Raw genomic sequence first — 14850 nt, forward strand, 5'->3', positions numbered from 1 at the left:
TCTGGCAACTAATCATCCAAAGAAGATAGACACTGTTTAAAGAAAACCAACATATATTAAAAGAGAAGATTTTCAGACATTTGGAGCTAATTTCTTGTCCCCAAAGTTACATGAAGCAAGAATTCTAAAGCTGTTTCATAGGAGTTTGGGGGGGTTTGTTTGTTTCTTAGATTTATGAAGTAGAAATAACACCTACAGTCCGTAATTGATTAGCCCATGGTAGCAGCATAGAGCCTAACAGACATGCCGCTGTTGTGTGTGTTCCCCATTCTGAGGCTGGCTTCACAGAGAACTTTCTAGTTGTTTTTCATGTAAAGGAAAAAAACAGTCTGTTCACTTTTTCTTGCTCCCTCCACTGCTCAAGGAACAGGAAGGTACACACTGCAGTTAAATTTAGCCAAGTAGCGGTACGCAGTGTATGAATAAAACAACTTTTTTGCCAGATTGTTGGGAGAGCATAAAATCAAACCTGTAAACGCCCGTCCCCACTGAGAAGGTGGGCGGCTCTGGAGACATGTTCTCCTGAGAGCAGTTGAAAATTGATCCCTGGAAGGGTTTGCCAAATGTGAGTGAAAGAACTTGTTGTTTAAACAAGATTGCTGTGGGAGGAAGGATCCTGGCAGGCTGTTTGTGCAAAGAAATGAAGGCTCAGGACGGGTACTCTGACTTCTGGGTCCCAAATGCAAGTACCTGAAGCGCTAGCAGGGCGGGGGGTTCACCAGCATTGAGAGCATCCAGGACCAAATCAGCCCAGTAAATTACAGTGTGATTGTCACCATTATGGAGCATTTGAATTCCTGAGTAATTCCTTATTAAGATGAACACTATTGAGGCTCAGAGAGGTTGGTACTCTCCCCAGGTCACACAGCAGGGCTGGGACTTGAAGCCAGCCTGTCTGACTCCGAACCTGTGATTTGTCCCTGTGCCGTGATGAATCACCAAGCATAGGGCTTCAGGGTCACATGGAAAAATCAGCGGTGGTGTCAAGCTGGGAAGAGGAAACCAGCCCAAGCTGGAAGCTGAGGTCTATGTCAGCAAGAATAGGGTAAAGTAAACTCCTTCCAGAGGAGTCCCGTGGTGCTCTGAGGCTCATTTCCCCAAGTGTGACATTGGGGTGTTGGGCTCCACTCATCCCCAGAGACCTGAGGCTTTGCTCCTGGCCCAGCTTGGTGCCCTGCCCCCTGCTCTGCTGCAGAGCCAAGCCCCTTTCCTCCTACCCTGCTGCCTTTCGGGAGAGCAAAGGAAATGAATTCTGCTGTGTGCTTAAATGTTCTTTGGTCCTAAGAGGATTAAGCCTCCCTCTGGGGAATGGCTCTAACACACAAGCACAGAGTTGAGTAGAGGGAGAAATAAGCATATTAAGGAAAGAGGAAACTGGGTGGGAGGCCAGAATGCAGAGCTTTCCCTGCAGTCTTGTGCCCAAGGAGGTGGGCATGTCTCTCCAGGCTTCCTAGCAACCCAAGTAAAGAGGGAAATGAGATCACTTAATTCCCGCTGTGCCCAAGATGGGACTGATGAGCCCCTGGCTCTGGAGAGCGGCTGCGAGGTGTTGTTCCTGTCCAAAGAATCCGCATCAGCTCTAGATGTGCAGTTTGCATTCTCTGTTAGCTCCCCATTATGGTCCAGCCTGCCCCTCTCCGTTCAGGGGTTCTGTGACTCATGACCGCTTCCTGTGCATCGTCTTCTAATTTTTATAAAATGTTAAGATTTTCAGCGGGCCTCACGCGGTCGCAGTTGCTAAAGCTCACATGTGCGGGTTTGGGGCCGGCGGGGGGGTGGGGGGGGGACGGCTGCCTTGCCTGCAGCTGACCTCTGATTTCCTCTCCAGGCTGTCTGCCTCTTCCCTGGGTCAGCCCCGCCACGGGCATGGCCAAGTCCAACGGGAAGTGGCGATTTTCCTCCGTTGAAGGGGGCTGTGCCTGTAGAGGTGGACACTGTCACCAGCTGCACCGTGTGGGCCTGGCCACTCTCCCTCCACGTACGGTGCTCAAAGCTGACCTCTCAACCCACCCAGCTTCCCCACTGGGGATTTCTCTCTTAGAAGCTTTTTATTTGATGGAATAACTATGACTTTGTGATGGGTTCTGGTGTTTCCCTGTGAACTGGGCTTTGAGCCTGGAACACTTTAGAAGTCATTAGGTTTTAAGGAAAAAAAAGTTACAGAGGAGAAGAGCAGGGAAGGGATATCCCACCAGCTGTTGTGCTTGGGAAAAATCAGCTTCCCGGCCACTCTGGGGCCCGAGGGCAGCCAGATAGCAAGCCCGTTACAGGGTCTTTAGCATCACTTTTCTTTTTGGTTTTAGGGCCACATGAAAAACAGAGTTCGCTGAAAGCCTTGGGCTTCTCCCATCTCCCATCCCAGCCTTGGTGGCTGTCGTAGCTAAGAAACAGGGCACTGTTTTGTTTTCATGGGCACAGGGCCTGGGCAGTGTGGTCAGAAGAATAAGCCTGGGTCCGCCAGGCTCTTGCAGGGGCCTTTCAGGAGGAAAGCACGGTGTCTGCTCCTCAGGGGCACCGACGGAGTCCGGGAGGGAAGCAGCAGCCGATGCGGTGAGCAGGAAACGCCGGGCTGCCTGGCACGCGGGGGCTGCAAGCCTGTAGGGGCAGCACCGTTCACGGCTGTTCTGCGGTCACGGGGCGCCTGAGCACCTGCCTTGCTGCTTGCTGCTGCTGCCTGGCCTTTGGAAGGAAAGGCCCTTACAGGCACCAAAAAAGAGTGCGGGGTGTCCTCAGCCTGGTCAGGGACCCACCCCTCCAAGGGCTTCCCTGGCCCCGTTATATCCCCGTCCCTGACTTGCCATGTCCCGGACTGTGCCATAGCCCCCTGCTGGGTGCCAGGCCCCCGTAAGTGCTCCCCTGGAGAGAGGTTGGGGTGGGAGAGTCCCTGCTCTGGTGGGTTGACCGCAGCCTCCTGGGGTTCCTGCGGAGTCCTGTCAGCCCTGCGTGAGCCAGTAACACACGCCGACAGCACACAGGCCAGCAAGTAGGCGTGCAAAGCTTGCCTCTGCCAGACTCTTTTGGCAACCATCCCTTCTTTTCTCATCTTTATTTCATTTTATTTTTCTCAAACATCCCCTTCTGTTGTTGCCATAGGCACATTTTTAGAGCTTGAGAAGTACTCACATGAAACCCCCCCCCACACACACACACGCACACACCGCCGGCAGGTAGTGCCTTTACCGGGAGTCCTGCAGGGACAGCGCCTCCCCCCTCGGCCTTGGGGACCCAGCGGGGCCTGCGCCGCCCCTCCCCAGGCTGGGGCAGGATGCCCAGGGAGGGCCCGGGAGCCAGGCCCGTGTCCCCCAGCCCCACGTCCTGGTGGCCGGGTGCTCCGGGCAGACGGGGGCACAGAGTCCAGTGTCCGACGGCTCGGGAGCAGGCTGAGCTGTGGAGAACTGTGTGCCTGGCTTGTAGCCTTTGGGGTGACTGCTGATGTTGGCACCCACACGAACCCTAGTAGCTGCTCTCCCCTCTGGGACATGGCTCTCGCGGTGGCAAAGCCCACGTCGTAGAGAAGCAGTGACCTTATGAGTGCTGCCTGGGTTGTTTACCGTTTTGTGTGGGTCATACCACTTGTGAGGATGGTTTTGTACGTTGCCGGCGTGTTGTCCGGCGCCGTGAGTGAGCTAAATGATGAATGACCCTCAGCGCAGGAACAGGAGGTGAGCAAGGAGGTGTTCTCAGGGGCCACTCTGTAAAACTATTCCAGGCTCGGCTAGGTTGCCCAGAGCTTCTGCCAAAGGATGTGGAACACGCCCCCCCCCTCCCCAGGCTAATTGAAAGCCCAAGGAAACAGACATATGGTAACTGGTAAACACCCTACACACTCAAGAGTATTTTCTAGGAAAAATAGTTGTGTGGGGAGCTCTGGGCGGCGAATCCTTGCTTTTCTCCTCCGTCCTCTATCTTGAGGCCTGATGGCTTGACCATCTCTCCAGTTACCGTTTAGGAGTGACAGAACTGTGTCGCGTCCCCCGTCCCCCATCTGCCCAAGGCTGGTGGTGACTGGCTGTGAGAGATCCACCACACTGAACAGCCAGGCATGGCTCTTGGCCTTGTCACTGTGGCCCTGAGCTGGTCGAAGCTCACTCCTCTGGACTCATCCTTCCCTAAGGCCTTGGGGGGAGCACTTCTTCCTTCCAAGCCTGCATGTCTGTGATGCCAGAGGTCCGTGGACTCAAGGTGCAGAGCAGCTGGGATCTGTGGGGAGGTCACCAGTAGGTTGCTTCCTGTCAGGAAGGTCTTGGAAAGCATGTGTTGGGGATGTCCAGAGGTTGATGCCTTTAGGGGCAGAGGTCAGGAGCCAAGCAGGCATTTTCTGGACCAGGTTTCTTATCAACGAGGCCCATGGGTGTATGTTGGGTCTTAGGGCACTTTGCAGAATGACCTCGTGTCCCTCAGAGTGGCCCGGGGGGTAGGGATCAGGCACCTGCAGCTTGCTCACCGTTCTCCGGTGTTCGGACTTGTCTGGATGCATCCTTCTAGTCTCCATGGGTCTGAGGCTCTGGGGGCAACCAGCAGAAAGAGGGACTTGAGTGGGCCCCGGGCAAGGTCCTAGCTTGGAAGGTACCAAAGGAGGGGGAGGGGTGTTTCTTCTTTTGCTGCCACAAGATCATATTGGAGGACGCTTACCACGCTGAGATTCATCTCTTGGGCCACAAAATCCAGAGTGACCCCCAAGGGAAGGGTCCATCCCTGCTGTGAGAAAGGGTGAGGATTCTTGATTTGATGACCATGTGTAATTGACAAATGGCCAGTGTTGCGGTGGCGAAGAGAACTTGAAGGCCTCCCCATCTCCTAAGCTGGGATCGCCTGCCTGTCATCAGATTAGATGCGGCCCGGGCCAGGGATCTGTGGCTCTGGCCAGTGCCCAAGGCATGCTGGGAAGGTTGGGAGGTGAATTGTGACCTTGCCCAGATGGGAAGCCAGTGGGTCCTTGAACCTAGGGGGTCGGCTGTTCCCAAGCCCAGTGTCTGCCTAGACCACCTCCCTCCCTGCGCTCCAGGACCACCCACGTGAGACTGCCCTTTGGAGAAATCCAGAACAGGAAGCATGTTTTACCACAAACGGAAGCAGAACCTGGCATCCTTGGCCGATTTGCTGTGGAAATGCGTCCCGCAGTGGCCTGCTTGGTTTCCGGTCTTGTCCCTGTGGCCCTGAGCGGGTCGAACCTCCGTGCCCTGAGCCCATCCCTTCCCCGACGCCTTGGGGCAGGCACTTCCTCCTCCGTGCTTCTTTTGGCCGGTCAGTCAGGAGGCGCTAAGTGGTGGTGTTCAGGCCCACCCCCCGGTGGAAAGCACCTGTTTCAGGAGCTTCTTCAGGGCAGAGGGATTCCCCGGAAACACAAGGCTCCCTGGGGACTGAGGGTGACAGGCACAAACCCTCAAAGCCAGGAGCGGCTCTGGAAAGGGTGCATTGAGTGCGGCCAGGCAGCGGTACCTGGGCTACCAAACAGCCCCCGGGGCCGCGTGTGACTGCCCAAGGGAAGGATTTCAAGCAAGCGATCAATGGTTCTTGGTTTTGTTGTGAAGCTCTCTTGGAAAAAGGAGAAGTTTCTGTCCCTTTTCTCTGTTCAAGGCCCCCACTGTGGTGTGGACACTGTATAGATCAGACTGCTGACTCAGTTTCCCTGGGTTGCTCTAAGGGACCAGTTAAAGCAACCATGAATGCTTGTCTTTCTGGAGGTACAGAAGGTTCTCCTTTTCTTTGAACTGGATGATGTGGTGGGAACCACGTAGTGTAGACACCTGCTTGGCTTCCAGAAGTCAGCACACACGTGCGCACTGGGCTGACCGCAATCACCCGGCAAGCCTCGGGTGGGGAGGAGGCAATGGCCCAGGCTCCTGGGGGCCTCCTGCTTGGCCGGCTTTCTGGCCAGCTGTGACCTGAGCTACAGAGGAGGTGGCCTGAAGCCACCTCACTACGAGGGCCATGACTCATTAAGATCCCTGTTTTATTTAAGAAGCTAATCTCCTTATCCTGAGGCCACCTCTCGAGTGAACCTCCGGCCAACTGGAGAGAACACTAAAATCAGAGCTGAGGAGTGGCTTAAAACCCAGCCCCTCCATGGCACACAGCCAGCCCTGTGAGCAGTCCCCTTAGTGGGGGTCACCCCCAGCAGCTCAGAGGGCCCGGTGAGGCCGGGTCTCCCCACACTCGCTTTATTGAGAGAGAACTTGGGCCCGTACCAGTCAGCCCGGTGCCGTGTGCGAGGCAGGGCTGATGTGTGTGTTCACAGCTTGGTGGAAGAACACGGCCTCGGGGGGCCCGACTGCATCTGGGGTGCGGGTGCTCCCAGGGCACGGTGTCTGCGCTGAGCTCTCTTCCTACCTGGTCGTGCCACTTGTCCCTAGAGGGACTTGGGGCAGCGCCTGGAGTGGCCGGGGGTCCGCACGGGATGGCGTGGCCACTTTCTTATCTTGGAAAGTACTTCACTCCTTTTTATTCCCCAGTGGCATTTTTAAGCCAGGTTCTGTTTTGTTCCTGATTCCTGCTGTTTTTCCAGCACCTGGCCTGGGGCTAGTCCTTGCTCATGTTTGAGTTAAGTAATTTTCTGCCGGGCAAGGTCCTCAATGGCACGGTGCAGGGACACTGCGGAGCTCAGGGCAGCTGGGCCCGTGCACTGCCCGCAGGCTGCTGCTCGCCCACCAGGCGCCGCCTGCACCCTCTCGCCTTCCGGGCCCCGGTGCCCGTGGAGTGAAAGGTTGAACAGCTTCCTTCCAGACAGGGGGCGCAACCTGGCACAAGGCTCCTAGGGCCCCGACCATAAGGCTTATTAGCATCAGGTGGGGGTTCTAGGGTGTGCCAAGGAAGTCCAAGAGCTGGGGGCTCATCCAGAAAGTGAAAAGACAGGAATGCTCTTTTAAAAAAGGCCACGCCAGGGTCTCCACTTCCGGTGGCCGGGCCTCAGGGAGGGGCCCCTCTGAGTCTGCTGGGGGCAGAGCAGTCTGGTCCTTCCCTGGGGGACGATAAAGGCGCCCTGGCCCTCCAACAGGGGCGCCTGTGATTATGAACCCCATGACTGACATGCCCACAGCTCAGCCCAGTTTGGGGCGCCGACCCTGCACAAGTCTTCTGGGTCTTAAAAAACAGACTTGATCCAACCTGGCAAGGCCTGGGGACCGGCTTCCAGGGGTTTCTGCAGCCTCGGCCTGGGTCGCGTCCATGCTGCTGTCTTTGTCAGGTCGCAGGGCACACACGCTCACACACCCAGCCTTGCCCTCATGAGCACATCAGTTCACTCACAATGCTCAGGGTTGAATCTGGGGCCTCCTGGCTCGCAGAAGCTCTGCGCTCGGCTGTGGCAGGACAGTCTGCAGTGCCCCCCACCCGACCCCCCGTCAGCTGGGCCGGCAGGGCTTGCTCAGTGGTCCTTCCTCCCAGGTGTCTCACCGCAGAGCGCATGAGCGTGGACGGCCCAATGCCCACCCCGTGGGGTCTCGCCATGGAACCGACGCCACATTGGTTCTGCTGCGTGACGTAGTTCAGAGCAAAGTCCGAGGCCAGACCATTTCCAGGGCTGGGGAAGTTCCCTCCACCTCGAGGGGGCGGCAAGGTCATGTTGGGAGGGGGCTGCGTTCAACACAGGAGGCAGGTGGCCCCGGGTGGTCCCGGAACAGTGCAGGACACAGCGGAGGCTCTCCACGGTGAAGGAGGTGGGTACAAACCAAGGCACCCACCGTGGAGCCCAGCAGAGCAGAGGGCGGTCCTAGAGCAACAGAGGAGGTCGCAGACCCCCAGTCACGGGCCTGGAAGGGGTGGCATAGGAGGTCCAGCTGCTCACCGAGGTCTGAGCCTGGGTCGTGGGCCTTTTCTCCCTTCCCCTGCAGCCTCCCTACATCTCCTGGCTCTCTTCTGACCTTCACCTTCCTTTCCCAGTTTCTAGAGGGGATTGGGTTTGCTTAAGCGTGGCAGGCAGATGGCACCCAGCCTTGCGGGGGGGCTCGCTGGGGCATCGTGATCATCGGGGTCTCGGAGGCTGAAAGTGCCGAGGTCCATTAGTGATGTCTGCCATGAGCGCAGGAAGGGAGGAGTGTGCGCGTGCTTGCGTTCCTGGGCAGGTTTGCTTTACTTTCTCCTCTTCGCTGTTGACACACCAAGGGGCATAAGGGCGCTCTGTTCCAGCCTGAGCTGAATTTTGAGATGCGCTGATTTAACTTCTATGCTAGAAAAGTTGCCTTCCTCAGTCAGCCCTCGTGTTCCTGGTTGCGAAGCAGCTCGAGGAAAAGCTGTCTCTTCCGTTAGCCGGATTCCCTGTGCCTTCGGAGCTCCTGGGGGTTGCAGCAGCCTCTCATTCCTCTGCGGGCCCCGAGACCGGAGCCAGGCCCGCGTGCCAGAGCCCGTTGAGGGTGCGCAGTTGGAAAGGAGTGAGGCTGCACCCCGCTCCTGGGAGTCCGCGCCGCCGAGCAGCCCAGGAGCTACGAGCTGCTGTTGATTTCCGGAACCGACTTGACTTAGGCGTCGTCACCGCCCCTCGGGCCGAGCAGGCCTCCCCCAGCAGCCTGTCCAGGTATAAGACGAGACTCGAAAGGAGAGACCCCCTGAGAAAATGTCGGGTTCTCCTTTCGCGGTGGGGGTCACATCTGTGCACATCGCCGAGTTCTCAAAATCATCCCGCGGCCTGGGCAGGATGGGGACACCACCGAGAAATGCACGTTTGCCCGACGAAAAGGCAGTGACGTGGACACAAAGATGAGGTTTCTTAACAGTAACTGTTTTTTTAACCTGAAAATAGTGCCACACTTAGCAACACACATTTTATTACAGTTGCTGTCTTGAAGCCACTCACTTCCGTCTTCTCCCATGTTCTTTCTCGTGAGAGGCAAGGGCAGCTGCCTTGGGCGTGGATCCTGTCCGCAGGCCTCTAGACATGGGGACGGTCACCGTGCCTTTGCTGGCTGTCCAGACCCACCTTCTGAACAAGCTCTAGCCAGCTGCGTGACACTTGTGGGCAAGACCCCGTGGCTGACAATGTAGAACAGTTTTTACTACGTGGATGAACCGTATCTACAAGTAAGGGAGACCTGTCTCAACACAAGGCTCCACAGCCTTCTCCCCTAGGTGGGGTTCTGGAACCCCGTGCACTGGGGTAGATGCTGGACCCCCACCCAGCGCGGACATGTCTGCAAGTTGAATGCCGAGTCTCAGATACAGGTTCATTTATGACCCAAGGTCCGCATCCGGCCCCCAGTTTGGCCCCAGTCATGGGTTTCAGCTCTAGACTGTGGGAATGCAAGCCTGTAAAATAGGCCCCTTATCAGACCCTAGATCTGATTCTGTGTCTGGCCTTATAGAAATAGGGACTGCTGAGCCCAGCCAATGAGGGTTGGTTTGTGCAGGGTTGCAGGAAGTGGCTTTTTAATTGGGGAGCACCTGCATTTAAGGAGAAGTTGTTCTTGGGGCGGGGGCAACATGATCAGATCCCCATGAAGTGGTCGTGGCTGGAGAGGCCGTAAGTGCAAACCTAAGTGTCCTTTCCCACCCCCGCCGGACCGCTGGGACTGTGTGGTTGCATCTTCTCTCCCCACCATCGAAACGCCTGCCCATGAGGACAGGAGCCCCTTCTGCCTTCCAGACCACCTTGCAAGATCTGGGAGCTGAAGACCCATTTGATGGGCTCTGGGGCCTCTGGCTAAGCATGCAGAACAGTGCGTTTTATCTCGGATCTTTCTAAGGCCTGCGTGGATCGCTTGGTTCTTCCCAGGTACTTAATTCCAGTGTCAGCTGCCAGAACAGCTGGTGCCTGGCCCAGAGAATCCCAGCAACTGCCTTCAGGCCCCAGAGGCTCCCAGCTGGGTTCCCACCTGCAAGGCCTAGCCCGTGTTCTTTGGCCCCAGAGCAGCAGTGAAGATCTTGGTGCGAATCCATGCTGCTTGGCAGGCCCTTTCCCCCTCTTGGTCATGCCAGCATACTTGGCTAGTCCCTGCCAGGCGAGCAGGGGGTGACCCTGAGCCGGTGGAGCGGTCACTCATCACTGTCACCCTTGATCCTGGCCGGCCCAGCACAGGTGTTCGAGGGCTGTGGTGTAGGGATGCTTCAGCAAAATCTGGTCAGTTGTCAAAAGAGGCCTCTGGCTGCTGGTCAAACATGATTATTGTGGCCACTTTGCTTTGGGGTAAAACTGCTTCATTTGTGAAATCTTGAAACTGCAAAATCGAAAAAAGCCCCCAGCAGGTTGGTTCTTAAGTTGGCAAGCAACAGAAACCAACTCAGATCTTCAAAAACAAGGCAGAGTTCTGTAGGAAGCATGTCAGCTGAACCTCACACAGCGTCCAGGAAAGCCAGAAAATGGGTCTCCGACACCACAGGCCGCGTCGTGTGGCAGGATCATCCCATTTCCCCCGCAGTTACTCTGCTTAGGGACGCCTGTCCCATTAGGCCGACTGCGGCCCTGTCAGCCCATGTCGCCCGGGGAAGAAGCAGCCCCTGAGAAATCTGGTGCTGCTCAGATAAGGTGGCATTGAGGTTGGTTGACCAGAGAGCTGCCGGTGTCCTCCCTGGGGACCTCCCTTTCCTCCCTCGGAATCCATGGGGCCTGTGGACTCGTCTTCCCCTGGACCATCGGCCACTCCTAGCAGAACTCCAGCAGCGCGGCCTGGTGTCTTCTTTGTTTTCCACTGGATGTCTAATTTCACAGTTTCTTATGTGCAGTTCCAGCTGTAAGTAATACCGGGCCCAAGGACGGCCATGGGAGGTGGCCTCGAGCTGAGGCACTGCATCCTTGACGGCGAACATGGCCCTGCTTGTGCGGAGGTGAGCCTGAAACCAGCAAGTAATTGACACCAGTGGAGTCGAAGTTGCCCTGCAGAGTCAGTGCTGGACAAGTTGTTGAAAGGAACGTGCTGATAGATTTTTTTTTTTTCCCCTGTGGATGTGTCCAACGGCAGCTGGAATTGTCCTGAAATAGAAGGCAAGATTGCAGAAAGGGAGTAGTCGCTTTGACTAGGGGGCCACCAGGACCCTCGGCCCCTCATCATCAGCACGTGTTTCCTCGGGCTCTTTTGGGTCCCTGGGGCTGTGTGAGGTGGCTCTCGTCATTCCCTGTTGTTCCTTGGTGTGGTCTGTGGTCACCGGGGCTGTGTGAGGTGGCTCTCGTCATTCCCTGTTGTTCCTTGGTGTGGTCTGTGGTCACCCTTGGCTCTGTCTCCCTGGCTAGTAAGATGGGAATAAGAGTAACACAATGGGCTTCTGAATGTCGGTCTCGGGGTTTGAGCAGTGTCTAGTGATGGCTACCCTAGCTTTTGGTCACAGACCTCAGTTTTTAGTCCGTTCTTGTTAAAGATATTTGTGCCTTGGCTTTCTCCCCCACATTCCCCTGGCTGCAGAGGAAATGGGACACTCCCTTCAGGCCTAAGGGCAGCCCCTGCCGGGGTAACCCATTTCCCAGAGTCCCTTAAATGGTTATTTACAGTAACATGTTGGTTGCATCCTAATATACTAAAAATGACTCCAATTGTCAGAAGCCCCGAGAGATGCATCGGTTGATGTGAGGCAAGATAGAAAGTCTGTTTACAACTTCAACTCACTGGCGTTTCCTGGGGTCTTGTGGGAACCTCTGCCCCAACTTCTGCAAGACTGTAGGGAGAGCAGGTGCTGGGCGGGGTGTGGCTTGAATTCTGCTGGATTCTCTGGTGTGCAGGTAGGCGAGCCTTCTGGGACTGAGGGGCATGTATGGTGCAGTCCCTTTGTCAAAAGAAGCGAACCTCGGCGATGCCTTGGCTGAGCTTTGTCTCATCCTCAGTACTGGGGTTTCGTGCGGCCCCCTACACCTCGTGCAGGACACACGGGAATCTCCCACCAGCCACACAGCTGTCCCCGCTCAGCATGCATCCCCAGCAGAACCCCCTGTGCCTCCCCCCTTCCTGCTTTCCCATACACGGCTTGCAGCCCGTATCTCAGCCCAGGGCCTCATCTGGGAGCCCTTGGCTCTCACGGACGAGCCTCAGCTGCATTCTGCATGCCCAGCCTGAACGAGGGCAAAGGGTGTGGGTTTCGCCAAAGAGGAGGCGACCCAAGCCAGGGAGGGGGGCGATCGCTAGGCAACCTGGAGCTTGTTGCCCAGGTAACGGGATCCATGCACTGATGCTGTGGATGGACATCTTGTGATGAGGCCCCTCAGCCTCTCCAGATGTCTTGGATGACTCTAGATGCCTGTCTTGTGCCTGCCCGTCATTTTCCTCTGTGGTTGCTTTTTAATTAACAAGTTGGATTTCTTACCACGATCAATGAACTCTGCAAACACTGTCTGATTAACACTCTTGCCAGCACCTTTGGAGTCAAGTCAGGATGTTCTGTACCCTGTAGGAGGGACAGCCTGGGACAGGTGGGTAAATCTGCCCCCATAGTCCAAGACCACCAGTCCCATGGGAGCCCGCCCTGGGCTTGGCAGCAGCTGTGGGAATAGGGCAGAATCTGGTGGAAGAAGACGGGCCCTTTGGGATTCGGTCAAAGTCTCACCCTTTTCTTGGCCAAAAGGAAGGGCAGAGGTAGGAGCTTTAATGTGTGCACATCAGGTTGCCCCCCCCCCCTTCAGCTGCCTACTCCAGGGGGCACTTACCACTCTGTGCCTCAGGGTCTTCATCTATTAAAAGGGATGGGAATGAAATGAGAGGCTATATAGGCCACCATGTGAATTACTGTCCCTCACTTCCCTCTGCAGAGTTCAGGGGTAAAAGGCGGTTGGTCTCCAGGGGTCCTGACTCAACAGCACCCTTGGTCTTTGGGGAAGTCTCTCCATTCACACACACCCACCTTGACCCCTTGTGGAGCCCACCTGCTAGTTAGGCCAAAAGAACGCTAGCAGAGGCCTCACCAGCCCCCCGGCAAACAGCCTTGGAGCCCCCATTTTCCCACCTGGTACAGTGGACGTTGGGGGCTCGACTTCACTTGGACGTCCTGCTTTGGGGATCCAGGCTCTGGGTTCAGCAGTGGTTTTGTTGCCACTCAGAGGCTGGGAGGGACTGATCCCTCGTGAGTCCCAGCTCAGGATGGAGCTGCCCCAAGGAAACCTGCGCCCTGGCCCAGTCTGAGGCCAGGACAAAAGCCTTTCCTCGGCTCCTCGTTCAAAGAGGTGATTGTCCCGAGCTGAGCAGCTGTGGCGTGGGAGTGCCATCCCAGGGCAGAGGCCACTGTGCAGGGCCTGTGTGGGCACCACGGGGACACCCTCCCCACCTCCACGTCCAGTGCTAGTGGGAACCCAGACACAGCTCCAGGTGGGGATTTCTCTCTGCTTCTTACACAAGCGTGTCGCTGCGTGATGAGCCCTGGCGGTCACATGGGGGCTTCATGGGTCTGGGGCCCCCACACCCCGATGGCCATGGCAGGGCTGCCAGGGGACGAGCCCTTCGGGAGAGCACGCAGCTGAGTGCAGCCTGGGCAGACGGGTCCTGCTTTTGTTGGCCGGAGCCTCTACCTGATGCCTTGTGGTCACACGAAGGCCAGTGGGCCAGGCAGCCACCAGCGGCAAGGACAAGTAGATTCTGTACAGGAAGAAGGAAGCAAAACAGACTGAGCCTGGCCTCGGTGCAGCGGCCCCTGTCAGAGTTCATCCTGACCTCTGAAAGCATAAGATGCACGGAAAGCTCTCTCGCTTTGACTTGTAGCCTGGGACACTACGCATCAGATCAGTCGAGAAAATGGCACCATCTTGGGGCCACGGTCCCTCTGGAGACACCAAGACTTGCCAGCATATGGATTTTGCCAGGCTTCTGCAGGCAGCCTGGTGCGTGCACCTCGTGTGGCCATGTGGCCCAGGGCACGCGCCCCCGCTCTGTTCTGTGGGTTGGGGGCGTCCCTGCCGCCCCTGCCGCTCCCGTAAGCAGCCGTGCTGGTCTGCATGGAGCAGCATGCAGGGAGGACTGCCCCTGCTCTGTGCTCCCTTCACCGCCCCCCGCCCCAAGCTGTGGGGACAAGTGTCCTTTGTCTCTGTTGGGCAGCGCCAGGACCCAGGACCACTCTGACTCTGGTCCTGGTACCTGAGGAGTGCGCCTCGCTCTGCGGTCCTTGGGCAGATTCTGTTTGCTCTCCCAAGTCCCCAGCGGGCTGCTGGCCTTCACACACACCTCCCCACCACCGGGCCAGGTCAAGAGGGGTCCTGAGCTGAGCCCAGGGTGCCTGTTTCTCCAGGACGCTCCCGTGGGGTACGAGAGCCATGACCTGTCCCTCTGGTTTCATTTTGTACCCCCTCGTGTTTGTTTGGAAGGTGCTGGAGTGGGAGGGGGAGCCCCCTTGTGGGCCCGGCTCATACTGGCAGCAGGTGCCCGAGGCTGGTGTGTCTTAAAACAGATTCCTTGGCCCAAGTTCCACGTGGCGATGGAGTTAGCTCTGCGGTGGTTCCTGTTCGCTACACTTGAGATTGCTCACTGAGACCCAGGTCCCCCTCAGACGTCCACCCAGACAGATGTTCCCCTTGGGTCTCCTTGGCTTGCCCCAGAATCTTCCCCCACGACTCCAAAGGAGCCTGTGGTGTTTGAGCCCAGGGGAGCCTGGGCGGCCTCGTGGGTTCGTGGTCCGCTCAGGGAGTAGGGAGGGAGCTCTGGGGTCCCGCAGACCTGATGGATGTGGGTAAGGGGGAGCACTGTCCCCCAGTGTGGGACAGGCCACCATGCCCGCCCACCAAATCACCCTCCCATCCTCACAGGCATCCGCCCCCAGATCATGAACGGCCCCCTGCACCCCCGCCCCCTGGTGGCGCTGCTCGATGGCAGAGACTGCACCGTGGAGATGCCAATCCTGAAGGACCTGGCCACTGTGGCCTTCTGTGACGCACAGTCCACTCAGGAGATCCACGAGAAGGTGGGCCCCCACCCCCCACCCTGAGGCCGGGGTCACCCCAGGTCAGGTGGCTGCCGT

The 14850-nt window shown here is 57.2% G+C and overlaps 1 protein-coding gene across 6 annotated transcripts in view; it reads left to right on the top strand.

Annotated features, from left to right (window-relative positions):
• The window catches only part of CTBP2 (C-terminal binding protein 2), a 156253-nt gene that overhangs the window by 128399 nt on the left and 13004 nt on the right, over window positions 1-14850 (top strand). For all 6 annotated transcript variants that reach the window (XM_025880090.2, XM_073884715.1, XM_073884714.1 and 3 more), the window contains one exon: window positions 14639-14793. In XM_025880090.2, the coding sequence (XP_025735875.1) occupies window positions 14639-14793 (155 nt within the window). The remainder of the gene's footprint in view (window positions 1-14638; window positions 14794-14850) is intronic.

This window comes from Callorhinus ursinus, unplaced genomic scaffold, assembly GCF_003265705.2.
Source record: "Callorhinus ursinus isolate GAN/ISIS: 27379988/994484 unplaced genomic scaffold, GSC_fseal_2.0 scaffold58, whole genome shotgun sequence".
In the NCBI taxonomy this organism is placed as follows: Eukaryota; Metazoa; Chordata; class Mammalia; order Carnivora; family Otariidae; genus Callorhinus; species Callorhinus ursinus.